This window comes from Aedes albopictus, chromosome 1 (assembly GCF_035046485.1).
Source record: "Aedes albopictus strain Foshan chromosome 1, AalbF5, whole genome shotgun sequence".
Lineage (NCBI taxonomy): Eukaryota > Metazoa > Arthropoda > Insecta > Diptera > Culicidae > Aedes > Aedes albopictus.
The window spans coordinates 179766026-179793184 of NC_085136.1; the positions used below are offsets into that span (position 1 = coordinate 179766026).

A 27159-nucleotide genomic window follows, 5' to 3' on the forward strand; every position below is an offset into this window, starting at 1 on the left:
TCTAATAATCCAATTTATCGTCCACAGGACTAAATGTGTGCCTATATAGAATAATAATTCATTATTCTTAATTTTGGACCCCAATAAATGCTCATAAACTTACAAAGAAAATTTAGAGATCACACGCAGACACAATCCTAGCAATATCCGAAACAATCAGATCGCGGTAACCTGTACGGGAACAATACTAGGGTAATTTGGGATTTTTGTGTATTTAACAGACTACAAACAACTTACAGTGCAACAAACTGAGCAATCTCGTTAAATTAACTAAATATAATCTACGAATTCAACTTTAACTCAAAGTAATAAATTTGGATCAAAACGACTACTGCTTCATTCATGACTTGCAAGTTCACATCACATCTACCTATTCTATCCGTCATCCTGACATTCGTTACGCTTCGGGTCTTACGCCTTGTCGCTGTCAATTTGTACGCATAGAGTCCGATCGGGGGGTATCGAAGGTCGATTCAGTATTCGACATTTCCGTGCTGCCAGAGTCGGCAACATCCCCCGACCCGTAACGCACCTGTGACCTCTCTGTTACCTCTGCGTTACTATCGTCTTGCACCTGGAGCACTGCCAACTTGGTCACCGGGCGCCGGAACAACCCCCCAGCTGTTTGGACCATGGCTTGACGAATTCGCCCATCAGTTCCGGGAATTGCCGCTGTTACCCGACCTCTCATCCATCCGTTGCGTAGACCTTCATCAACGATTAGGACAAGATCGTTCACCTTGAGACTATCTGCTTCACTGAACCATTTACTTCTGATGGCAATCGTCGGAAGGTATTCGGTAATCCATCGCCGCCAGAAGTGATCCACGAGCTGTCTGGCCAAGCTCCAGTTCGTGCGAGTGGCCTTTGCTGGCTCAGCCAACTTAGTAGGGGGTTGGACGACTCCACTAGAGCTTAGCAAGATAAAGTGGTTTGGAGTCAGGGTTTCTTGGTTGGCGCTCTCCAGAGGAATGGAAGTTAGCGGTCTAGAGTTAACTATAGATTCTGCTTCCGATATAACCGTCAGTAGGGTCTCATCGTCAGGATTCCGATCGCTGCACAATGAGCCAAGTGCCACCTTCACGGACCTCACAAGTCGCTCCCAAACGCCACCAAAGTGTGGTGCGGACGGAGGGTTAAATTTCCATTTTGTGTTCGAGTTGGTAAACGATTCGGCCAGTTGTTGATCGATCGCTTTAATCTGATCTCGCAACTCTCGACTAGCCCCTTGAAAGTTTGTATCATTATCTGAGTGGATTTCGATTGGTGACCCACGACGCGCTACAAACCGACGAACCGCCATCTTCCATAACTCCGTGGAGAGTGAATGAACGACTTCCAGGTGTACGGCTCTCACGGTTAGGCACGTAAATAATGCCACCCAACGTTTAACACAGCTGCGTCCAATCCGGACCTGGATCGGCCCGAAGTAGTCGAGCCCGACGTAGGAGAACGGCCGCGCCATGGCCGCTAAACGTCCGCTAAACGCGACTCCGGAAGGGGAGCCATTCTTGAAGTTACTGGAACTGCTTTGGAAATCTTGCAGCTCTGGCACTTCTTAATAACCTGCCGTATTACCGTGCGGAGACTCGAGATATGGAACCGCTGACGAGCCTTATTGAGTACTGTCGCGTGATTGGCGTGTAGGTACCGGCGGTGATACCAGTCGATGATCAACTCGGTGAGATGGTGGTGGCGTGGTAGAATCACCGGAAACTTGAAGTCGTACGTGACGTATGGAACTGCACCTATACGACTGTTCACCCGCATCACGCCATTCTCGTCCAAGAACGGCGAAAGCTTGTAGACTGGACTACTCTTTTCGATATGCCTCTTCGGGTTCTTATTTGCTTGTTTCAGCACAGCTACTTCATCCGGATACGTAGATGCCTGCACTGATCGCCACAGGCTGTTCTCTGCTTGCTGCAACTCTTCTTGGAGCAAGTACCCCGTGACCAGCTTCTGCTTTTTACTTTTGCGGTAACAGTTTGCGATATAGCGATGTACGTATGCAGCTGCCCTTAACAGCCGTTCCCACTTGGAGAAGTTGCTGATCTGGTAGACATCGTCAACTGGATTCTCTCGGTGCACCATGCAGGGCCGCAATTCTTCCTTCGTTTCCAACGACTGTGTTGACTTTTGCTCCGACCATTCTATTTCCGGCTGGTACAGAAAGTCGGGTCCGCGGAACCAACGTGATGTAACATCTGTGCTGGGTCTCTTACCCCACTTGGTGGCATCGTCGGCTGGATTAAACTGTGTGGGAACGTATCTCCATTCCGCAGCGTCGGTCTTGTTTAGGATTTCTCCCACACGGAACGCCACGAATTGTCGGTAGCGACGATGTTGCGATTGGACCCAGGCTAAAGCTGTTTTCGAATCCGTCCACATAAGCCGTCGACTGATCGGTAACGTAAGATATTCCTGTACCGCTTTGGCTAGCCTTGCTCCCAGCAGAGCGCCCATCAACTCCAGACGTGGCACCGATAGCGATTTCAATGGAGCAACTTTCGCCTTGGCCATCACCAGCGTAACATGCACTTTTCCCATTATCGTGGCCCGAAAGTAGGCTGCGCATGCATATGCCTCCTCGCTTGCATCCGTGAAAACGTGCAGCTCTACCGACCAGACCTCAGCAGCAGAAAAACCAGGAAAGTAGGGTCTGTGAAGTCTCATCTGGCCGACCTCCTCGAACAGTTTTGTCCATCGGACCCAGCGCATACGGATAGTTTCCTCGACCTCATCATCCCATTGCTTTTGGGTGCGCCAGGTGTCCTGGATGATCATTCGTCCCTGGATCGTGATGTGTGACAGGATGCCCTGCGAGTCAAACAGGCTCATAACACAGCGCAAGATATTCCGTTTCGTTGGTACAATACCGTCCAGCTCCTGGTTGTTGGCAAACGCAATTATATCTTCTTCTGGCAGCCATAAAAGGCCCAAAACTCGTTCCACTTCGCACTCCGAATCGATGCTGATGACTTTCGGCTGTACTCCCTTGGGTTCCCCGACCCGTTTCAGGAGGGTGTCCGAGTTAGAGTGCCAATTCCGGATACAGAAACCTCCACGAGCGTGTACTTCCTTCACTTCAAGTGCGACCTTGACCGCTTCCTCTTCTGTGTCGAAGCTGTCGAGGTAATCGTCGACATAGTGCTTCTCTTCGAGCGCTTTTGCTGCCTCCGGGAATTCTCCTTCGTGTTCTTTCGCATTAAGATTTTTAATGTATTGGGCCTGAGCAAGTAGCCCCAAACGTTCCGACATCCATCACAAAGGTCCTGACAGGTTTCGTTGGATGTTCCCTGTAGAGGAACCGTTGACTGTGTACATTTTCTTGGCGAATTCGGAACTGGTGGAACATTTGCTTTAGATCCCCGCAAACAGCTACCGGCCGTTCGCGAAATCTGCAGAGCACCGAAGCAAGAGGTGTCAGCAAGTCTGGACCCTTGAGAAGCATGGAGTTGAAAGAAACGCCACCTACTTTCGCCGCAGCATCCCAAACGAGCCTTATTTTGCCCGGCTTCTTCGGATTTCTCACGGCGCCTAAAGGCAAATACCACACCTTGCGAGGGTCAGTAGATCTACTTTCCTGCTGCGTCACTTCATGGATATAGTTGTTCTCCAAATACTCGCCGATCTGTCGCTGTACACTTAACTGCAACTCCGGGTCCTTCTTCATCCTTCACTCGAAACATTCCAGACGCCTCATTGCCATGGGAAAACTGGAAACTCCACATGGTCATAACGCCACAAAAGACCAGTCTCAAACCTATTTGAAACGCGTTTTGTTGTCTCCTCTAGAATCCGTCGGGCACGCTTGTCCTCCTCTGATTCTGGCCCCTTGTCGGCCGAAACACCGACGCTTTCGACAGTGAAATGCTGCTGGACGAGATTGTGAAGATCTTGATCCACCTGGTATTCTTGTCGGCACTCGCACACGTGCAGCGTGAAGTTGGTTGCCTTCTCTCCTTCAGCAGTGTAACCATAGACCGACCAGCCGAGCCGAGTCTTGCTGGCAAGGGGGTCGCCTAGTTGACCCTCGCGCAAACTCAGCGTTGCAGTCAAGCTGGCGTTGTTTGAACCGATCAAGATGCCAGGCACGGCTGCCTCATAGCTGGTGACCGGGAGACCCCGAAGGTACGTGTATTTCCGGGCCAAATCTCCATAGTTCAGCGTTTGTTTCGGAAGATTGAGGCTAGACACCGTTCTTGCATCATGCAGCGCAAATAGTTCGTTCTTGCCTTCTCCGGATATCTCCAGACGAATACGTTGGGACTTCGGTTCCTGTCGAGTCACGTTGCTTGTCCAAGTTAGGCAAAGGGGAATTGGTTCGCCGTCATCAATGCCTAATCGTTCTGCAATCGATTGTTCGACCAGAATCATGTCCGATCCATCGTCCAAAAACGCAAAAGTTTGTACCGACTTCCCTTTCCACGACAGCTTAACGGGAACGATCCGAAACAGTGTAGACTTCTTAGTGGCACGGTGTGCATTCAGCCCTCCGCCAGAATTATCGCTCTGCTTTATCGTGTTCTGACCTTCCTTGCCCGATGGACGTTGCTTCTGAGCGCTGGAGTGTAGCAGCTGATGGTGCCGCTGCTGACAACCTTCTACACCGCAAACAGTTTGTATCTTGCAAGGACGCCGTCCGTGTTTCTCTAGACACGTACGACAAAGGGAATGATCTTGAATGGTCTTCCAGCGGCTGTTCACATCCCACCTTTTGAATGTTGCACAATCTTTCACCTTGTGGTTACGACCGTCGCACGCCAGGCACAGCACCTCTTTGACCTCCGACTTCCTCGGTTCCTTTTCTTGACAATGTTGCTTTGTGGTTGGTTCACTGGCCGCGTGAGCGTTGAGGAAATTCTTGTCTCTGCCACGCTCTCCTCGTCCCGATCGAGCTTGCTTGGAATCCATAGTAACTGTGACGTCCGAGGCGGCTGCCACTAGCATGGACATGAACCCAGCAAACGTACGTAGATCGGCCGTTGCTAGCTGCTGTTTGTAGAGCGCCCAGTTCAAACGTAGCTGCGCGGGAATTTTGTCCACCAATTCTCGCAGTAAAACTGGGTTACACATGTGTGCCATTTGCCCAGTTCCCTCGATGTGGTCGCACAGGTTTTGAACCGCCATGCCGAAAATGATTAACGTTTCCAACCTGTCTGCTCTTGGTGCTGGAGTCTCACGAACTTTGTCCAGCAATGTCTGGATTATTAGCTCCGGTCTACCGTACAGCATGTACAACGTGGACATGACATGAGGGACACACGCCGGAAGGAGTAAGCGGCTCTTCACCGCCTCGAACGCTTTGCCCTGTAGCGCACGTTGTAGCCGAGCTAAATTTTCCACATTGGAATACCCACAGGCGGCCGTCGAATTGGTGTACGCACTGAAAAACAGCGGCCAATCCTCAGGATCCCCTCGAAACGGCGGAAGATCTCTCGGCATGACTTGCCTCGCCAACAGTTGTTGCTGCGTTGGACCCACCGGGCACGGGAAGCTTGACGGAAGAGCTGAACTCGCTGGATAATACCCACCCACGGGAGCTTGCGATACAATGGGATTTTGGTTCAATCTAGGTGCACTTGCGTTCACTGAAAACCCCCCATAAACCGATGGCTGCGGAATCGATACTGTTGGAATCGTCGGACAGGCCGTTACCACGTTTGTCATGTTCGCATTCCTCAAATCCATCGAGGAAACCTGAGTGCTAATAGGAAACACACTGATTTGTCGAGAGTGATCCCCCCCAGGTGGCGAATATCCGTACAAAGGAATAGATGGCGTTGTAGAACACTGACCTGCAGAAACCGGGCCTATGGAAACTCTCGACATGGTACTAGGGACCCCAAACATCAGGGATGAGAAAGACGGATCGAATACATACTGATTTGCAGAACCCGCCGTCGTTGGTGTGGAGCTGTTGTGGAATACGGGTGTGACCGGTGTTGTCACCTGTGGCCCCGTGCTCACTGGTGTGATTGACAGATTGTCCATCTCGTCGATCATCCGTCCCAGCCAGCCTCCGACATTGCCGACCCCGACCGCGGCGGACTGTTCATTGAAGCTGTTCGATGCCGCCCCACTGATGACACCTTGCAGGGCATTATTCGCTAGTTGACTGAGCATTGCCTTCTTCCTCTCCAGTTCCTTCTTGTGGCTCTCTTCCAACTGCTGCTCGAGGAATGCTCGATGTTCCTGCACCCATTGCAGACTCGCTCTTGCCTGCTCTGTCAGCAAAGGTTGGCCGTAATTAGTCGTAGTAGTTGAAATCATCGTTGCCGGAACCCGACTGGAGGGCCCAGCCACAGCGGGCGGCACCAATCCAGGAGGCACAGTCGACGATGTCGTTGAAAATGCGGCTGTTCCAGCTAGCGTACACCCAGAATTGGTTGCGATCGTTACAACTGAGGAGTTCGGTGCTGCGGCTAACGGTGGATCGGTAGTCATAGTGGAGGAAACGTTGACGTTAGTAGCTGGGAATACAAGATCACTCGCCAGACAGCTCGCCGATCCGAGTCGATGACGGCAAAGCCGCACACCGTGCGCACATCCAGCTTTCGTTAGCTATCGCTGACGTCACTCCCACGCATTGGTAGTGATACCATTCTTGGCACACTGCGCAGAAGACCATGTCGTCCACGTTATTCGACCTCTGGCAGAGCTTGCAGTCGAACCGATCCGTTTCAGGCATCCTTACCTTCACTATTCGAAGCACTTTCTTAAGCTTTGTTGTGAAGAATTTCGGACCTTCTATTAGAATCGCACGGTTGATGTTGTGGTGCCGAGTTCTTAAGCTGGGAGTAAGATTTATTATGTAAAAATGGCCTGAGTATAAGAAATGCATAATTACTTATAAAGTGGTATCCTCAGTTAGCTCTATCCCAACAATCTAATAATCCAATTTATCGTCCACAGGACTAAATGTGTGCCTATATAGAATAATAATTCATTATTCTTAATTTTGGACCCCAATAAATGCTCATAAACTTACAAAGAAAATTTAGAGATCACACGCAGACACAATCCTAGCAATATCCGAAACAATCAGATCGCGGTAACCTGTACGGGAACAATACTAGGGTAATTTGGGATTTTTGTGTATTTAACAGACTACAAACAACTTACAGTGCAACAAACTGAGCAATCTCGTTAAATTAACTAAATATAATCTACGAATTCAACTTTAACTCAAAGTAATAAATTTGGATCAAAACGACTACTGCTTCATACATGACTTGCAAGTTCACATCACATCTACCTATTCTATCCGTCATCCTGACATTCGTTACGCTTCGGGTCTTACGCCTTGTCGCTGTCAATTTGTACGCATAGAGTCCGATCGGGGGGTATCGAAGGTCGATTCAGTATTCGAAATTTCCGTGCTGCCAGAGTCGGCAACAGGCGGTTTCGTCAATATTTTCAGAAGGCGATTTCGCCAAGGCGACTTTCGTCAAACCAATTAGAAGGCGGTTTTCGTAAAACTGTGAGAAGACGGTTTTTGTCAAATCAATGAGATGGCGGTTTCGTCAATATTTTCAGAAGGCGGTTTCGCCAAGGCCATTTTCGTCAAATAAATGAGAAAGCGGTTTTCGTCAAGGCTGTGAGAAGGCGGGTTCGTCCTTGGTTTCGTCAAATCAATTAGAAGGCGGGTTTCGTCAAAACTTTGAGAAAGCGGCTTTCGTTAAATCAGTTAGAAGGCGGGTTTTGTCAAAACTGAGAAGTCGGTTCATCAAATCATAAAATGGTGGTTCCTTCAACACTATGAGAAGGCAACTTTCATCAGAACTTACAAACAGCAGTTTTTCATTAACATTGTAAGAAGGCGATTATCTATTTACTTTTCAGAAGGCGAATTTCTTCAAATCAATGAAATGGTGGTTTGTCAACTGTGAAAAGGTATTAGTACGTAATAATACAATTTATAAATTTAGAGTCGATATTGTCCAGGTTGGAATGCTAAGTTTATCATTGCTTTAAGGAGGGAAATCATGTGATGTTTTGAGGAAATGGTGTTAGTCAACACTTTATGTCGGATTTCATCAAATTATTGTGAAACTGTTTTTTTAAAAACAACATTTTAAGAAGTGAGTTTTCGTCAAAAAAAAAACGATCCCATTAAAGCTTAAAAACGGGTTCTTTAGTTGGTTACGTTGTTTATTGGAAGAACTAATTGTTTGAAAAAAAAAGTGGATTTCATTATGCTCCCAAAAGAATTATGCTTTAATTACTAGAAAAGCTAATATTGAGGTAAGATGTTTTGCCAGGATTATTGAAGACGTTATTTTAATAAGAAAACAAACACGAATCCCTTAAAAAAACGATGAAATCTAAGCGTACATACAGGGTGTTTGCTTCCTGGTTGTACATATTTTAAGGGTAGATAGAGGACCTCGAGCCATGAAAAAGTGTCCAAGGAACATGGGGTCGGAAGTCACTGCTAAGTGAGTTATTCAAAATTCGATGTTTTTAAAAAGGCCCAAATTCAAAAACTTATAACTCAGCGATCTTTCAACGGAATACAAAATTTTTTTTACGAATCAAAAGCTTGAACCTTTGAGATTTTATGCTTCTTAGACGTAAACTTGATAAAAAGTAATTTTCATTCATAAATTTTAAAATGTTTGTGGCAGAAGCCAAAAAAACAGTTACTTTTTGTGCTATTTTTGATGTTCTTTAAATGGAAATGACGTTTTTTGGAAAAATGTTCTTCTACAAAAGATTGTTTATTTAATTATCTAGAAAACCTTCTTTGTGACCAACATTGTATGATTTGTAGTTTGATCACAATAATCAATTCAAAGTTATGTAAAAAACTCATCGAATTGCGGAAAACATCGCCCCGATTGCATTGAACCGTGCTTTGGCAGCACTTCCCGTTTGGTGCTTGCTCGCACTCTCCCCAAAAGCAGGCAAGAGAATCGAGGGCCAACTCGCACACCACTCGGACGGTTGGCACACGACCGACAAACTCGCTCAGATTGGTGCTGTGTATGGTCATATGTGACCAACATTACATCAATCTGAGCGAGTTGGTTGTCCGTGTGGAAAGTTGAAGTAGCATGTGAGCTGCTCAACGTCTTTGTTATTGTAGATGCGATCAATACGCGCGTGGTTTAGAAAATCGCATCGATCCTCCGCTCATAAGGAGATGACGACGCGGTGGTTATTTGTCAAAGGACGTGCGTACAAGATTAATTGTAGCCGCAACGATATTAATGTTGGCTGCTGAGCGAGGAGAGCAGATGAGAAACGAGCTACGGCGGGGTGTTTAAATCCTTCGCTGATTGTTTATTCCTTGCACTCGCAGTCAAACTGCGGTGCTGATAAGGTGGGGTGGCATGCGCTTACGTACTTTTCAACAATTTTTAACAAGTTTAAATGTATGATGCTTTGCTTAAATGTTTTGTTAATTTTCAATGTCAAATAACGTATTTTGATGGATATTTGGGATTTTAAGATAATGCTGGGGAATAATTTTAGGAATTGTTGGCGATACACAAATCATGGTTCAGAGATAACGGGATTTATTCCAAGGGATGTTGGGTATTCTAATGGTAACTTTGAAGTTTTTAGGAAATGAGGGGCACATTTACAGAATTTTAGGGATTTTTAAAGATGTCGGGGTAAAATTTAAGAGATACTTAGATCTTTGAAAAAGTTTTAGACATTTTGGAATACGTCATGGTACATTCCACAGGTTGTTGCCATAGGCGAAACTACTGGGGGTGCAAGGCACCCCCTAGAATTTGAATGCATTGCTGTGAGATATGGGGCGATGAATGATGAGTAGATGAACTAATGAATATTTGTTTGTAGTGCACCCCCTGATAAAAAATTGTAGTTTCGCCCATGGTTGTTGCGGAATTCTAAAACAAACTGGTAGTTTCAGAAGATACTGAGGATAGTTTGGAGGAAATGCAGAACTTATTCGGTGACTGTACGGGTTTTTTAGGAGGTGTCGGCGCCCATTGTAAGAGATGTTGGGGACTCCAAAGGAGACTTTGGTCATTTAGGAGATACTTGAGGTCTTTTAGAAAAAACGGGGAACTTATTCAGCTACTTAGGGTTTTTTAGGAAATGACGGTGCTCATTGTAAGAGATGTTGGGGATTCCAAAGGAGACTTTGGTAATTTCCGGAGAAGCTTGGGGTATTTTGGAGAAATCGGGGAACTTATTCAGCGACATAGGGTTTTTAGGAGATGTCGGTGATCATTCCATGAGATGTTGGAGATTCCAAAGGAGACTTTGGTAATTTCAGCAAATGCTTGGGTTATTTTGGAGAAATCGGGGAACTTATTCTGCGACTTAGGGTTTTTTAGGAGATGTCGGCGCCCATTATAAGAGATGTTGGGGATTCCAAAGGAGACTTTGGTAATTTCAGGAGATGCTTGGGGTCTTTTAGAGAAATCGGGGATCTTATTCAGCGACTTAGGGTTTTTAAGAGATGTCGGCGATCATTGTAAGAGATGTTGGGGATTCCAAAACAGACTTTGCTAATATCCAGAGAAGCTTGGGGTATTTTGGAGAAATTGGGGAACTTATTCAGTGACTTAGGGTTTTTAGGAGATGTCGGGGCTCATTGTAAGAGATGCTGGGGATTCCAAAGGAGACTTTGGTAATTTCAGGGGATACTTGTGGTATTTTAGAGAAATCGGGGAATTATTCAGCGACTTAGGGTTTTTTTAGGAGATGTCGGGGCTCATTGTAAGAGATGCTGGGGATTCCAAAGAAGACTTTGGTAATTTCTGGAGAAGCTTGAGGTATTTTGGAGAAATCGGGGAACTTATTCAGCTACACTGAAATAAATTTTGTTGTCGTTTCCACCGAATCCATGGTAGAATTAAGAATTGTACCAACAATTTTCAACCGAATGCAAAATTCTGTTAATTGTACTGAAACATTGTCAATATTACCATGCGTGTATTACTGTTGACTAAAAACATTCTTGGTTCTACTATTTGGGCATTGTAATTTCGACCATGTAGACTTGAATGTTGCGCGTCTTAGATAAACATGGTCAAAAATACAATGTCAAAATAGTAACATCAAGAATGTTTTTAGTCAATGGTACTTCACGCATGGTAATATTGACAATGTTTCAGTACAATTAACAGAATTTTGCATTCGGTTGAAAGTTGTTGGTACAGTTCTTAATTTTACCATGGATTCGGTGGAAACAACAACAAAATTTATTTCAGTGTACTTAGGGTTTTTAGGAGATGTCGGGGCTCATTGTAAGAGATGTTGGGGATTTCAAAAAAAAAATTGGTAAATTCAGGAAATGCTTGGGTTATTTTGGAGAAATCGGGGAACTTATTCTGCGACTTAGGGTTTTTTAGGGGATGTCGGGGCTCCTTCTGTGAGATGTTGGGGATTCCAAAGCAGACTTTGGTTATTTCAGAAGATGCTGGGGGTAGTTTAGAGAAAGCAGGGAACTTATTCTGCGACTTGGGGTTTTAAGGAGGTGTCGGCGATCATTGTAAGAGATGTTGGGGATTCCAAAGGAGACTTTGGTAATTTCAGGAGATGCTTGGGTTCTTTTAGAGAAATCGGGGATCTTATTCAGCGACTTAGGGTTTTTAAGAGATGTCGGCGATCATTGTAAGAGATGTTGGGGATTCCAAAGGAGACTTTAGTAATTTCAGGAGAAGCTTGGGGAATTTTGGGGAAATCGGCGAACTTATTCGAAGACTTAAGGTTTTTTAGGAGATGTCGGCGCCCATTATAAGAGATGTTGGGGACTACAAAGGAGACTTTGGTAATTTCAGGAGATGCTTGGGTTCTTTTAGAGAAATCGGGGATCTTATTCAGCGACTTAGGGTTTTTAAGAGATGTCGGCGATCATTGTAAGAGATGTTGGGGATTCCAAAGGAGACTTTGCTAATATCCGGAGAAGGTTGGGGTATTTTGGAGAAATCGGGGAACTTATTCAGCGACATAGGGTTTTTTAGGAGATGTCGGGGATCATTCCATGAGATGTTGGAGATTCCAAAGGAGACTTTGGTAATTTCAGGAGATGCTTGGGGTCTTTTAGAGAAATCGGGGATCTTATTCAGCGACTTAGGGTTTTTAGGAGATATCGGGGTTCATTGTAAGAGATGCTGGGGATTCCAAAGGAGACTTTGGTCATTTAGGAGATACTTGAGGTCTTTTAGAAAAAACGGGGAACTTATTCAGCTACTTAGGGTTTTTTAGGAAATGACGGTGCTCATTCTATGAGATATTGGGGATTCCAAAGGAGACTTTGGTAATTTCAGGAAATGCTTGGGTTATTTTGGAGAAATCGGGGAACTTATTCTGCGACTTGGGGTTTTTTTATAAGATGTCGGGCTCATTGTAAGAGATGCTGGGGACTACAAAGGAGACTTTGGTAATTTCAGGAGATGCTTGGGGTCTTTTAGAGAAATCGGGGATTTTATTCAGCGACTTAGGGTTTTTAAGAGATGTCGGCGATCATTGTGAGAGATGTTGGGGATTCCAAAGGAGACTTTGGTAATTTCAGAAGATGCTGGGTGTAGTTTAGAGAAAGCAGGGAACTTATTCTGCGACTTAGGGTTTTTAGGAGATGTTGGGGCTCATTATAAGAGATGCTGGGGATTCCAAAGGAGACTTTGGTAATTTAAGGGGATACTTGGGGTATTTAAGAGAAATCGGGGAATTATTCAGCGACTTAGGATTTTTTTTAGGAGATGTCGGGGCTCATTGTAATAGATGCTGGGGATTCCAAAGGAGACTTTGGTAATTTCCGGAGAAGCTTGGGGTATTTTGGAGAAATCGGGGAACTTATTCAGCGACTAAGGGTGTTTTAGGAGATGTCGGTGCTCATTCTATGAGATGTTGGGGATTCCAAAGGAGACTTTGGTAATTTCAGGAAATGCTTGGGTTATTTTGGAGAAATCGGGGTACTTATTCTGCGACTTAGGGTTTTTTAGGCGATGTCAGCGCCCATTATAAGAGATGTTGGGGATTCCAAAGGAGACTTTGGTAATTTCAGGAGATGCTTGGGGTCTTTCAGAGAAATCGGGGATCTTATTCAGCGACTTAGGGTTTTTAAGAGATGTCGGCGATCATTGTAAGAGATGTTGGGGATTCCAAAGGAGACTTTGGTAATTTCAGAAGATGCTGGGTGTAGTTTAGAGAAAGCAGGGAACTTATTCTGCGACTTAGGGTTTTTAGGAGATGTTGGGGCTCATTGTAAGAGATGCTGGGGATTCCAAAGGAGACTTTGGTAATTTAAGGGGATACTTGGGGTATTTTAGAGAAATCGGGGAATTATTCAGCGACTTAGGATTTTTTTTAGGAGATGTCGGGGCTCATTGTAATAGATGCTGGGGATTCCAAAGGAGACTTTGGTAATTTCCGGAGAAGCTTGAGGTATTTTGGAGAAATCGGGGAACTTATTCAGCGACTTAGGGTTTTTTTTAGGAGATGTCGGGGCTCATTGTAAGAGATGTTGGGGATTCCAAAGGAGACTTTGGTAATTTCCGGAGAAGCTTGGGGTATTTTGGAGAAATCGGGGAACTTATTCAGCGACTTAGGGTTTTTCGTTAGGAGATGTCGGGGCTCATTGTAAGAGATGCTGGGGACTCCAAAGGAGACTTTAGTAATTTCAGGAGATACTTGGGGTATTTTAGAGAAATCGGGGAACTTCTTCAGCGACTTAGGGTTTTTTTAGGAGATGTCGGGGCTCATTGTAAGAGATGCTGGGGATTCCAAAGGAGACTTTGCTAATATCCGGAGAAGCTTGGGGTATTTTGGAGAAATTAGGGAACTTATTCAATGACTTAGGGTTTTTAGGAGATGTCGGGGCTAATTGTTAGAGATGCTGGGGATTCCAAAGGAGACTTTGGTAATTTCAGGGGATACTTGGGGTATTTTAGAGAAATCGGGGAATTATTCAGCGACTTAGGGTTTTTCGTTAGGAGATGTCGGGGCTCATTGTAAGAGATGCTGGGGATTCCAAAGAAGACTTTGGTAATTTCCGGAGAAGCTTGGGGTATTTTGGAGAAATCGGGGAACTTATTCAGCGACTTTGGGTTTTTACGAGATGTCGGCGATCATTGTAAGAGATGTTGGGGATTCCAAAGGAGACTTTGGTAATTTCCGGAGAAGCTTGGGGTATTTTAGAGAAATCGGGGAATTATTCAGCGACTTAGGGCTTTTTTAGGAGATGTCGGGGCTCATTGTAAGAGACACTGGGGATTCCAAAGGAGACTTTGGTAATTTCAGGGAATACTTGGGGTATTTAGAGAAAGCAGGGAACTTATTCTGCGACTTAGGGTTTTTAGGAGATGTCGGGGCTAATTGTAAGAGATGCTGGAAATTGCCAAAGGAGACTTTGGTAATTTCAGGGGATACTTGGGGTATTTTGGAGAAATCGGGGAACTTATTCAGCGACTAAGGGTGTTTTAGGAGATGTCGGTGCTCATTCTATGAGATGTTGGGGATTCCAAAGGAGACTTTGGTAATTTCAGGAAATGCTTGGGTTATTTTGGAGAAATCGGGGAACTTATTCAGCGACTTAGGGTTTTTTTAGGAGATGTCGGGGCTCATTGTAAGAGATGCTGGGGATTCAAAAGGAGACTTTGATAATTTCAGGGGATGATTAAGGTATTTTAGAGAAAGCGGGGAACTTATTCTGCGACTTATGGTTTTAAGGAGGTGTCTGCGATTGCGATGTTGGGGATTCCAAAGAAGACTTTAGTAATTTCAGGAGAAGCTTGGAGCATTTTAGAGAAATCGGGGATCTCATTCAGCGACTTAGGGTTTTTCAGGAGGTGTTCAGGAAATGCTTGGGTTATTTTGGAGAAATCGGGCAACTTATTCAGCGACTTTGGGTTTTTTAGGAGATGTCGGCGATCATTGTAAGAGATGTTGGGGATTCCAAAAGAGACTTTGATAATTTCAGGGGATGCTTAAGGTATTTAAGAGAAATCGGGGAATTTATTCAGCGTCTTAGGGTTTTTTTAGGAGATGTCGGGGTTCATTGTAAGAGATGCTGGGGATTCCAAAGGAGACATTGATAATTTTAGGAGATACTTGGCGTATTTTGGAGAAATTGGGGAACTTATTCAGCTACTTAGGGTTTTAAGGAGATGTCGGGGCTCATTGTAAGAGATGTTGGGGAGTTAAAAAAAAATTGGTAATTTCTGGATATGCTTGGGGTATTTTGGAGAAATCGAGCAACTTATTCAGCGACATAGGTTTTTTTAGGAGATGTCGGGGATCATTCTATGAGATGTTGGGGATTCCAAAGCAGACTTTGGTGATTTCAGAAGATGCTGGGGGTAGTTTGGAGAAAGCAAAGAACTTATTCTGCGACTTGGGGTTTTAAGTAGGTGTCGGCGATCATTGTAAGAGATGTTGGGGATTCCAAAGGAGACTTTAGTAATTTCAGGAGAAGCTTGGGGAATTTTGGGGAAATCGGGGAACTTATTCAGCGACTTATGGTTTTTAGGAGATGTCGGCGCCCATTTTAAGAGATGTTGGGGACTACAAAGGAGATTTTGGTAATATCAGGAAATGCTTGGGGTCTTTTAGAGAAATCGGGGAACTTATTCAGCGACTTAGGATTTTTAGGAGATTTCGGGGCTCATTGTAAGAGATGCTGGGGACTCCAAAGGAGACTTTGGTAATTTTCGGAGAAGCTTGGGTTAATTTGGAGAAATCGCGGAACTTATTCAGCGACTTTGGGTTTTTAAGGAGATGTCGGGGCTCATTGTGAAAGATGTTGGGGTTTTCTGAAAAAAAAAACTTTGGTAATTTCAGGATATGCTTGAGGTATTTTGGAAAAATCGTGGAACTTATTCAGAGAATTAGTGTTTTTTTAGTAAATGTCGGGGCTCATTGTAAGAGATGCTGGGGATTATAAAGGAGACTTTGGTAATTTCAGGAAATGCTTGGGTTATTTTGGAGAAATCGTGGAACTTATTCAGCGACTTGGGATTTTTTAGGAGATGTCGGGCCTCATTGTAAGAGATGTTGGGGATTCCAAAGGAGACTTTGGTAATTTCAGGAGATACTTGGGGTATTTAAGAGAAAACGGGGAAATTATTCAGCGACTTAGGGTTTTTTAGGAGATTTCGGGGTTCATTGAAAGGGATGCTGGGGTTTCCAAAGAAGACTTTGGTAATTTCCGGAGAAGCTTGGGGTATTTTGGAGAAATCGGGGAACTTATTCAGCTACTTAGGGTTTTTAGGAGATGTCGGGGCTCATTGTAAGAGATGTTGGGAATTTCTTAAAAACTTTGGTAATTTCAGGAGATGCTGGGGGTAGTTTAGAGAAAACAGGAAACTTATTCTGCGACTTCGGGTTTTTAAGGAGGTGTCGGCGATTATTGTGAGAGATGCTGGGGATTCCAAAGGAGACTTTAATAATTCCAGGAGATACTCGGTAAACTTATTCAGCGACTTAGGGTCATTAAGGAGATGCCGGGGCTCATTCTAAGAGATGTTGGGGATTCCAAAGGAGACTTTGGTAATTTCAGGAAATGCAAGGGGTATTTTGGAGAAATCGGGGAACTTATTCAGCGACTTAGGGTTTTTAGGAGATGTCGGGGCTCATTGAAAGGGATGCTGGGGATTCCAAAGGAAACATTTATAAATTCAGGAGAAGCTTGGGGTATTTTGGAGAAATCGGGGAACTTATTCAGCGACTTAGGGTTTTTAAGGAGATGTCGGAGCTCATTGAAAGGGATGCTGGGGATTCCAAGGGAGACATTGATAATTTTAGGAGATACTTGGAGTATTTTGGAGAAATTGGGGAACTTATTCAGCGACTTAGGGTTTTTAGGAGATTTCGGGGCTCATTGTAAGAGACGCTGGGGATTCCAAAGGATGCTTTGGTAAATTCAGGGGATACTTGGCGTATTTTGGAGAAATCGGGGAACTTATTCAGCGACTTAGGGTTTTAGGAGATGTCGGGGCTCATTCTAAGAGATGTTGGGGATTTCTTAAAAAACTTTGGTAATTTCAGGAGATGATGGGGATAGAGAAAGCAGGGAACTTATTCGGCTACTTAGGGTTTTTAGGAGGTGTCGGCGATTATTGTAAGAGATGCCGGGGATTCCAAAGAAGACTTTGGTAATTTCCGGAGAAGCTTGGGGTATTTTAGAGAAATCGGGGAACTTATTCAGCTACTTAGGGTTTTTAGGAGATGTCGGGGTTCATTATAAGAGATGCTGGGGATTCCTAAGGAGACTTTAATAATTTCAGGAGATACTCGGGGAACTTATTCAGCGACTTAGGGTTTTTAGGAGATGTCGGCGATCATTGTAAAAGATGTTGGGGATTCCAAAGGAGACTTTGGTAATTTCAGGAAATGCTTGGGGTGTTTTGGAGAAATCGGGGAACTTATTCAGCGACTTAGGGTTTTTCAGGAGATGTGGGGGCTCATTGCAAGAGAAACTGGGGATTCCAAAAAAGACATTAGTAATTTCAGGGGTAACTTGGTGTATTTTGGAGAAATCGGGGAACTTATTCAGCGACTTAGGATTTTTTAGGAGAGGTCGGGGCTCATTCTAAGAGAAACTTGGGATTCCAAAGGAGACTTTTGTAATTTCAGGAAATGCTTGGGGTATTATGGAGAAATCGGGGAACTTATTCAGCTACTTGGGGTTTTTTAGGAGATGTCGGCGATTATTGTGAGAGATGTTGGGGATTCCAAAGGTGGCTTTGGTAATTTCAGGAGATACTTGGGGTTTTAAGAGAAATCGGGGATCTTATTCAGCGATTTAGGGTTTTTAGGAGATGTCGGGGCTCATTTTAAGAGATGTTCGGAATTTCGAAAAAAAAAACTTTGGTAATTTCAGGAGATGCTGGGTGTAGTTTTAAGAAAGGGAACTTATTCAGCGACTTAGGGTTTTTTAGGAGATGTCGGCGATCATTGTAAGAGATGTTGGGGATTCCAAAGGTGACTTTGGTAATTCAGGAGATGCTGGAGGAAGTTTTGAGAAATCGGGGAACATATTCAGCGACTTTGGGTTTTTTAGGAGGTGTCGGCGATCATTGTAAGAGATGTTGGGGTTTTCCAAAAAAAAACTTTGGTAATTTCAGGAGATGCTTGGCGTATTTTGGAGAAATCGGGGAACTTATTTAGCTACTTGGGGTTTTTTAGGAGAAGTCGGCGATCATTGTAAGAGATGTTGGAGATTCCAAAGGCGACTTTGGTAATTTCAGGAGATGCTGGAGGAAGTTTTGAGAAATCGGGGAACATATTCAGCGACTTTGGTTTTTTTTTTAGATGTCGGGGCTCATTGTCGCTGAATATGTCCCCCGATTTCTCCAAAATACCCCAAGCATATCCTGAAATAACCAAAGTTTTTTTTTAAATCCCCAACATCTCATAGACTTAGGGCTTTTTTAGGAGATGTCGGGGCTCATTGTAAGAGACACTGGGGATTCCAAAGGAGACTTTGGTAATTTCAGGGAATACTTGGGGTATTTAGAGAAAGCAGGGAACTTATTCTGCGACTTAGGGTTTTTAGGAGATGTCGGGGCTAATTGTAAGAGATGCTGGAAATTGCCAAAGGAGACTTTGGTAATTTCAGGGGATACTTGGGGTATTTTGGAGAAATCGGGGAACTTATTCAGCGACTAAGGGTGTTTTAGGAGATGTCGGTGCTCATTCTATGAGATGTTGGGGATTCCAAAGGAGACTTTGGTAATTTCAGGAAATGCTTGGGTTATTTTGGAGAAATCGGGGAACTTATTCAGCGACTTAGGGTTTTTTTAGGAGATGTCGGGGCTCATTGTAAGAGATGCTGGGGATTCAAAAGGAGACTTTGATAATTTCAGGGGATGATTAAGGTATTTTAGAGAAAGCGGGGAACTTATTCTGCGACTTATGGTTTTAAGGAGGTGTCTGCGATTGCGATGTTGGGGATTCCAAAGAAGACTTTAGTAATTTCAGGAGAAGCTTGGAGCATTTTAGAGAAATCGGGGATCTCATTCAGCGACTTAGGGTTTTTCAGGAGGTGTTCAGGAAATGCTTGGGTTATTTTGGAGAAATCGGGCAACTTATTCAGCGACTTTGGGTTTTTTAGGAGATGTCGGCGATCATTGTAAGAGATGTTGGGGATTCCAAAAGAGACTTTGATAATTTCAGGGGATGCTTAAGGTATTTAAGAGAAATCGGGGAATTTATTCAGCGTCTTAGGGTTTTTTTAGGAGATGTCGGGGTTCATTGTAAGAGATGCTGGGGATTCCAAAGGAGACATTGATAATTTTAGGAGATACTTGGCGTATTTTGGAGAAATTGGGGAACTTATTCAGCTACTTAGGGTTTTAAGGAGATGTCGGGGCTCATTGTAAGAGATGTTGGGGAGTTAAAAAAAATTTGGTAATTTCTGGATATGCTTGGGGTATTTTGGAGAAATCGAGCAACTTATTCAGCGACATAGGTTTTTTTAGGAGATGTCGGGGATCATTCTATGAGATGTTGGGGATTCCAAAGCAGACTTTGGTGATTTCAGAAGATGCTGGGGGTAGTTTGGAGAAAGCAAAGAACTTATTCTGCGACTTGGGGTTTTAAGTAGGTGTCGGCGATCATTGTAAGAGATGTTGGGGATTCCAAAGGAGACTTTAGTAATTTCAGGAGAAGCTTGGGGAATTTTGGGGAAATCGGGGAACTTATTCAGCGACTTATGGTTTTTAGGAGATGTCGGCGCCCATTTTAAGAGATGTTGGGGACTACAAAGGAGATTTTGGTAATATCAGGAAATGCTTGGGGTCTTTTAGAGAAATCGGGGAACTTATTCAGCGACTTAGGATTTTTAGGAGATTTCGGGGCTCATTGTAAGAGATGCTGGGGACTCCAAAGGAGACTTTGGTAATTTTCGGAGAAGCTTGGGTTAATTTGGAGAAATCGCGGAACTTATTCAGCGACTTTGGGTTTTTAAGGAGATGTCGGGGCTCATTGTGAAAGATGTTGGGGTTTTCTGAAAAAAAAAAACTTTGGTAATTTCAGGATATGCTTGAGGTATTTTGGAAAAATCGTGGAACTTATTCAGAGAATTAGTGTTTTTTTAGTAAATGTCGGGGCTCATTGTAAGAGATGCTGGGGATTATAAAGGAGACTTTGGTAATTTCAGGAAATGCTTGGGTTATTTTGGAGAAATCGTGGAACTTATTCAGCGACTTGGGATTTTTTAGGAGATGTCGGGCCTCATTGTAAGAGATGTTGGGGATTCCAAAGGAGACTTTGGTAATTTCAGGAGATACTTGGGGTATTTAAGAGAAAACGGGGAAATTATTCAGCGACTTAGGGTTTTTTAGGAGATTTCGGGGTTCATTGAAAGAGATGCTGGGGTTTCCAAAGAAGACTTTGGTAATTTCCGGAGAAGCTTGGGGTATTTTGGAGAAATCGGGGAACTTATTCAGCTACTTAGGGTTTTTAGGAGATGTCGGGGCTCATTGTAAGAGATGTTGGGAATTTCTTAAAAACTTTGGTAATTTCAGGAGATGCTGGGGGTAGTTTAGAGAAAACAGGAAACTTATTCTGCGACTTCGGGTTTTTAAGGAGGTGTCGGCGATTATTGTGAGAGATGCTGGGGATTCCAAAGGAGACTTTAATAATTCCAGGAGATACTCGGTAAACTTATTCAGCGACTTAGGGTCATTAAGGAGATGCCGGGGCTCATTCTAAGAGATGTTGGGGATCCCAAAGGAGACTTTGGTAATTTCAGGAAATGCAAGGGGTATTTTGGAGAAATCGGGGAACTTATTCAGCGACTTAGGGTTTTTAGGAGATGTCGGGGCTCATTGAAAGGGATGCTGGGGATTCCAAAGGAAACATTTATAAATTCAGGAGAAGCTTGGGGTATTTTGGAGAAATCGGGGAACTTATTCAGCGACTTAGGGTTTTTAAGGAGATGTCGGAGCTCATTGAAAGGGATGCTGGGGATTCCAAGGGAGACATTGATAATTTTAGGAGATACTTGGAGTATTTTGGAGAAATTGGGGAACTTATTCAGCGACTTAGGGTTTTTAGGAGATTTCGGGGCTCATTGTAAGAGACGCTGGGGATTCCAAAGGATGCTTTGGTAAATTCAGGGGATACTTGGCGTATTTTGGAGAAATCGGGGAACTTATTCAGCGACTTAGGGTTTTAGGAGATGTCGGGGCTCATTCTAAGAGATGTTGGGGATTTCTTAAAAAACTTTGGTAATTTCAGGAGATGATGGGGATAGTCTAGAGAAAGCAGGGAACTTATTCGGCTACTTAGGGTTTTTAGGAGGTGTCGGCGATTATTGTAAGAGATGCCGGGGATTCCAAAGAAGACTTTGGTAATTTCCGGAGAAGCTTGGGGTATTTTAGAGAAATCGGGGAACTTATTCAGCTACTTAGGGTTTTTAGGAGATGTCGGGGTTCATTATAAGAGATGCTGGGGATTCCTAAGGAGACTTTAATAATTTCAGGAGATACTCGGGGAACTTATTCAGCGACTTAGGGTTTTTAGGAGATGTCGGCGATCATTGTAAAAGATGTTGGGGATTCCAAAGGAGACTTTGGTAATTTCAGGAAATGCTTGGGGTGTTTTGGAGAAATCGGGGAACTTATTCAGCGACTTAGGGTTTTTCAGGAGATGTGGGGGCTCATTGCAAGAGAAACTGGGGATTCCAAAAGAGACATTAGTAATTTCAGGGGTAACTTGGTGTATTTTGGAGAAATCGGGGAACTTATTCAGCGACTTAGGATTTTTTAGGAGAGGTCGGGGCTCATTCTAAGAGAAACTTGGGATTCCAAAGGAGACTTTTGTAATTTCAGGAAATGCTTGGGGTATTATGGAGAAATCGGGGAACTTATTCAGCTACTTGGGGTTTTTTAGGAGATGTCGGCGATTATTGTGAGAGATGTTGGGGATTCCAAAGGTGGCTTTGGTAATTTCAGGAGATACTTGGGGTTTTAAGAGAAATCGGGGATCTTATTCAGCGATTTAGGGTTTTTAGGAGATGTCGGGGCTCATTTTAAGAGATGTTCGGAATTTCGAAAAAAAAAACTTTGGTAATTTCAGGAGATGCTGGGTGTAGTTTTAAGAAAGGGAACTTATTCAGCGACTTAGGGTTTTTTAGGAGATGTCGGCGATCATTGTAAGAGATGTTGGGGATTCCAAAGGTGACTTTGGTAATTCAGGAGATGCTGGAGGAAGTTTTGAGAAATCGGGGAACATATTCAGCGACTTTGGGTTTTTTAGGAGGTGTCGGCGATCATTGTAAGAGATGTTGTGGTTTTCCAAAAAAAAACTTTGGTAATTTCAGGAGATGCTTGGCGTATTTTGGAGAAATCGGGGAACTTATTTAGCTACTTGGGGTTTTTTAGGAGAAGTCGGCGATCATTGTAAGAGATGTTGGAGATTCCAAAGGCGACTTTGGTAATTTCAGGAGATGCTGGAGGAAGTTTTGAGAAATCGGGGAACATATTCAGCGACTTTGGTTTTTTTTTTAGATGTCGGGTCTCATTGTCGCTGAATATGTCCCCCGATTTCTCCAAAATACCCCAAGCATATCCTGAAATAACCAAAGTTTTTTTTTAAATCCCCAACATCTCATAGAATGAGCACCGACATCTCCTGAAAAACCCTGAGTCGCAGAATAGGTTCCCCGATTTCTCCAAAATAACCCAAGCATTTCCTAAAATTACCAAAGTCTCCTTTGGAATCTCCACCATCTTATGGAATGATCCCCGACACCTCCTAAAAAACCTAAGTCGCTGAATAAAACCCGATTTCTCCAAAATACCCCAAGTATCTCCTGAAATTATCAAAGTCTCCTTTGGAATCCCCAACATCTCTTACAATGACCGCCGACATCTCCTAAAAAACCTATGTCGCTAAATAAGTTCCCCGATTTCTCCAAAATAACCCAAGCATTTCCTGAAATTACCAAAGTCTCTTTTGGAATCCGCAACATCTCTTACAATGAGCCCCGACATCTCCTAAAAAACCCCAAGTCGCTGAATAAGTTCCCCGATTTCTCCAAAATACCCCAAGCTTCTCCGGAAATTACCAAAGTCTCCTTTGGAATCCCCAGCATGTCTTACAGTGAGCTTCGACATCTTCTGAAAAAAAAAAACACTAAGTCGCTGAATAAGTTCCCCGATTTCTCCAAAACTCCCCAAGTATATCCTTAAATTACCAAATTTTTTTTAAATCCCCAGCATCTCTTACAATGAGCCCCGACATCTCCTAAAAAAATGCTAAGTCGCTGAATTAGTTCCCCGATTTCTCCAAAATACCCCAAGCATATCCTGGAATTACCAATTTTTTTGAAATCCCCAACATCTCGTACAATCAGCCCCCACATCTTTTAAAAACCTTTAGTAGCTGAATAAGTTCGCCGATTTCTTCAAAATACCTCAAGCTTCTCCGGAAATTACCAAAGTATCCTTTGGAATCCCCAACATCTCTTACAATGATCGCCGACATCTCCTAAAAACCCTATGTCGCTGAATAAGTACCCCAATTTCTCCAAAATATCCCAAGCATTTCCTGAATTTACCAAAGTCTCCTTTGGAATCCCCAACATCTCTTAAAATGGGCGCCGACATCTCCTAAAAACCCTAAGTCGCTGAATAAGTTCCCTGCTTTTTTTAAACTACACCCAGCATCTCCTGAAATTACCAAAGTTTTTTTTTCGAAATTCCGAACATCTCTTACAATGAGCCCCGACATCTCCTAAAAACCCTAAATCGCTGAATAAGTTCTTCGATTTCTCTAAAAACCCCAAGTATCTCCTGAAATTACCAAAGCCACCTTTGGAATCCCCAACATCTCTCACAATGATCGCCGACATCTCCTAAAAAACCCCAAGTAGCTGAATAAGTTCCCCGATTTCTCCATAATACCCCAAGCATTTCCTGAAATTACAAAAGTCTCCTTTGGAATCCCAAGTTTCTCTTAGAATCAGCCATGACATCTCCTAAAAAATCCTAAGTCGCTGAATAAGTTCCCCAATTTCTCCAAAATACTCCAAGTATCTCCTAAGATTATCAATGTCTCCTTTGGAATCCCCAGCATCCCTTTCAATGAGCTCCGACATGTGTGTGTGTGTGTGTACAATTCAACTCCCACTGTCCGGCAGTGGTATTATGGAAGAAAAATGTCTGCAGTTGTCTTTGCGATTTTTACTGAATATCACATAAAAAACTGAAATCATCTTTAGCCCGGGAGTTGAAAGGTGATAGCTCTGTTGGGATCCAGTGACCCGTTTCAGAATGCCTGGTTACTCACGTCCATTCCGAGGTAACTTTCACTCACAACAAGCCCCGCATGTGTACATTACCGTTATCAAATGGATAATGATATTGCAAACACACTTCCTGCTTCAAAGATAATCTTTGAAGCTGGCGCGTATTTAGTTCAATTTGTTGTAGTATTAGGTAACTAGAACAATCTCACCAGAAACCATCCAAGGGAAACTTCTTTACAGCGCGGTCACGTTTACTCCTTGCCTCGCCGCCGTCGCGTACGCATTTCGTCATCATTGGAACAAACTGCGCTTCATCATTCACAGTTCACAAAATTATGCACATGAACCTACACTGTGATTTTCTAGGCACTCGCGAATCACTGGAGATGGCGCGGCATATTAGCCAAAAACGTGAAAAGAACGTGAAAAACTGGAGTAAATCAAAGCCACACCATAAGCACTTTATAATCGAAAAATTACCGGATGATGTCTCAACACGCGGAGTTAACGACAAATTTTCACACTCGATACCCTAAGTCGCTGAATAAGTTCCCCGATTTCTCCAAAACTCCTTACCAATTAAATTACCAATTTTTTTTAAATCCCCAACATCTCTTACAATGCACTAAGGGCCAGAATCGCAATCTAGTGGAACAAAATTAATTACTCCAAAACGAAGCATTTGCGACACATGGTGTCTTCGACAAAGTTGTTTGACATTAGCAGGGGCATCTATTGCTGTGAACGTAGTAGTTCGCAACTCGTCCGCATAAGTGGCGCCACCATCTAACTTCTTTGTTTTACGTCCTAGAGATTTGGCGTCTTAGGTAAAGTTGTTTATTTTTGCAAAATAAACAAATCTTTCTCAGACGTCAAAATTCCACAGCCTACTGTTTTCGAGTTATTTAAAAAATAAAAACCAACCAATGAAAAAACAGTTTTTTAAGCTTATTTTGACATTTTTACTAGAAACCATGTGAATTTTATTTTTTTTTTCTAATGCATAAGTGTCAAACCAAATACATTGTACGGGAATATGTTGAATATTATCATTAAAAATAAAAAATAAAAATACAAATTCGAAAAAATAGTGTGAATTTTAAGGCCTAATATCTCACAAAGCGCAAAAAATCGCAACTTCAAATTTTCAGCAAATACGGAGCAATACTAGGTGAACATACTGCCAAAAATTTGGAAAGGTATTTTTTGGTGTTTTTGAGATAATTGCTTTTTAGTAACAGTATAAATATAAGTAGTGCCAGCATGTAACTTTTTACTGTTACACATTAGAGAGTTTATGTATTCGAAAAAGTTGTTCATTTTGACTAAATAAACAACTATTTCTTAGACGTCAAAATTCCACGGCCTACTGTTTTCGAGTTATTGCATATAAACTAAATAATATTGATAAAAAAATACAATTAAATACCTTTTGATGCAGTACTATGAATTATTATGTGTTTTATTGTCATTTTTATCAATATTATCTAGTTTATATGCAATAATTCGAAAACAGTAGGCCGTGGAATTTTGACGTCTAAAAAATAGTTGTTTATTTAGTCAAAATGAACAACTTTTTCGAATACATAAACTCTCTAATGTGTAACAGTAAAAAGTTACATGCTGGTACTACTTATATTTATACTGTTACTAAAAAGCAATTATCTCAAAAACACCAAAAAATACCTCTCCAAATTTTTGGCAGTATGTTCACCTAGTATTGCTCCGTATTTGCTGAAAATTTGAAGTTGCGATTTTTTGCGCTTTGTGAGATATTAGGCCTTGAAATTCACACTATTTTTTCGAATTTGTATTTTTATTTTTAATTTTTAATGATAATATTCAACATATTCCCGTACTATGTGTTTGGTTTGACACATATGCATTAGGAAAAAAATAAAACTCACATGGTTTCTAGCAAAAATGTCAAAATAACCTTAAAAAACTGTTTTTTCATTGATTGGTTTTTATTTTTTATATAACTCGAAAACAGTAGGCGGTGGAATTTTGACGTCTGAGAAAGAGTTGTTTATTTTGCAAAAATAAACAACTTTATCGAAGACGCCAAATCTCTAGGACGTAAAACAAAGAAGTTAGATGGTGGCGCCACCTATGCGGACGAGTTGCGAACTACTACGTTCACAGCAATAGATGCCCCTGCTAATGTTAAACAACTTTGTCGAAGACACCATGTGTCGCAAATGCTTCGTTTTAGAGTAATTAATTTTGCTCCGCTAGATTGCGATTATGGCCCTTAGTGCAATGATCGCCGACATCTCTTAAAAACCCTGAGTCGCTGAATAAGATCCCCGATTTCTCTAAAAGTCGCCAAGCATCTCCGGAAATTACCAAAGTTTCCTTTGTAGTCCCCACGCAAGCAACACACATGTTATAATAGAGTTACGACAGCGCAAGTTTTGGTTGTATAGAAATTTATTTTACGTTATTTCAACACAATGTTAGAACTACGTAAAATAAACTTCTATACAACCAAAACTTGCGCTGTCGTAACTCTATTATAACATGTGTGTTGCTTGGGCAACATCTCTTACAATTGACGCCGACATCTCCTAAAAAACTCTAAGTCGCTGAATAAGTTCCCCGATTTCCCCAAGTATCCCCTGAAATTACCAAAGTCTCCTTTGGAATCCCCAGCATCTCTTACAATGAACCCCGGTACCTCCTAAAAACCCTAAGTCGCTGAATAAGATCCCCGATTTCTCTAAAAGACCCCAAGCATCTCCTGAAATTACCAAAGTCTCCTTTGGAATCTCCAACATCTCATGGAATGATCCCCGACATCTCCTAAAAACCCTATGTCGCTGAATAAGTTCCCCGATTTCTCCAAAATACCTCAAGCTTCGCCGGAAATTACCAAAGTCTTCTTTTTAATCCCCAGCATCTCTCACAATAATCGCCGACACCTCCTTAAAAACCCGAAGTCGCAGAATAAGTTTCCTGCTTTCTCTAAA

At 42.9% G+C, this 27159-nt stretch overlaps 2 protein-coding genes across 2 annotated transcripts; both read right to left on the minus strand.

Moving 5' to 3' along the window:
• Positions 1-1470: 1470 nt before the first annotated feature.
• LOC134290036 (uncharacterized) lies at positions 1471-3676 on the minus strand. Its single transcript, XM_062856982.1, has 2 exons — positions 3479-3676; positions 1471-3231 (listed from the first exon to the last, which is right to left on the minus strand). Exons 1-2 carry the CDS (start codon positions 3674-3676, stop codon positions 1471-1473), a joined length of 1959 nt encoding a protein of 652 aa, XP_062712966.1.
• Positions 3677-3702: 26 nt separating this feature from the next.
• Positions 3703-7698, minus strand: LOC109419482 (uncharacterized). Its single transcript, XM_062845907.1, has 2 exons — positions 7129-7698; positions 3703-7062 (listed from the first exon to the last, which is right to left on the minus strand). Exon 2 carries the CDS (start codon positions 6448-6450, stop codon positions 3703-3705), a length of 2748 nt encoding a protein of 915 aa, XP_062701891.1. The 5' UTR covers positions 6451-7062; positions 7129-7698.
• Between the last annotated feature and the right edge of the window lie 19461 nt (positions 7699-27159).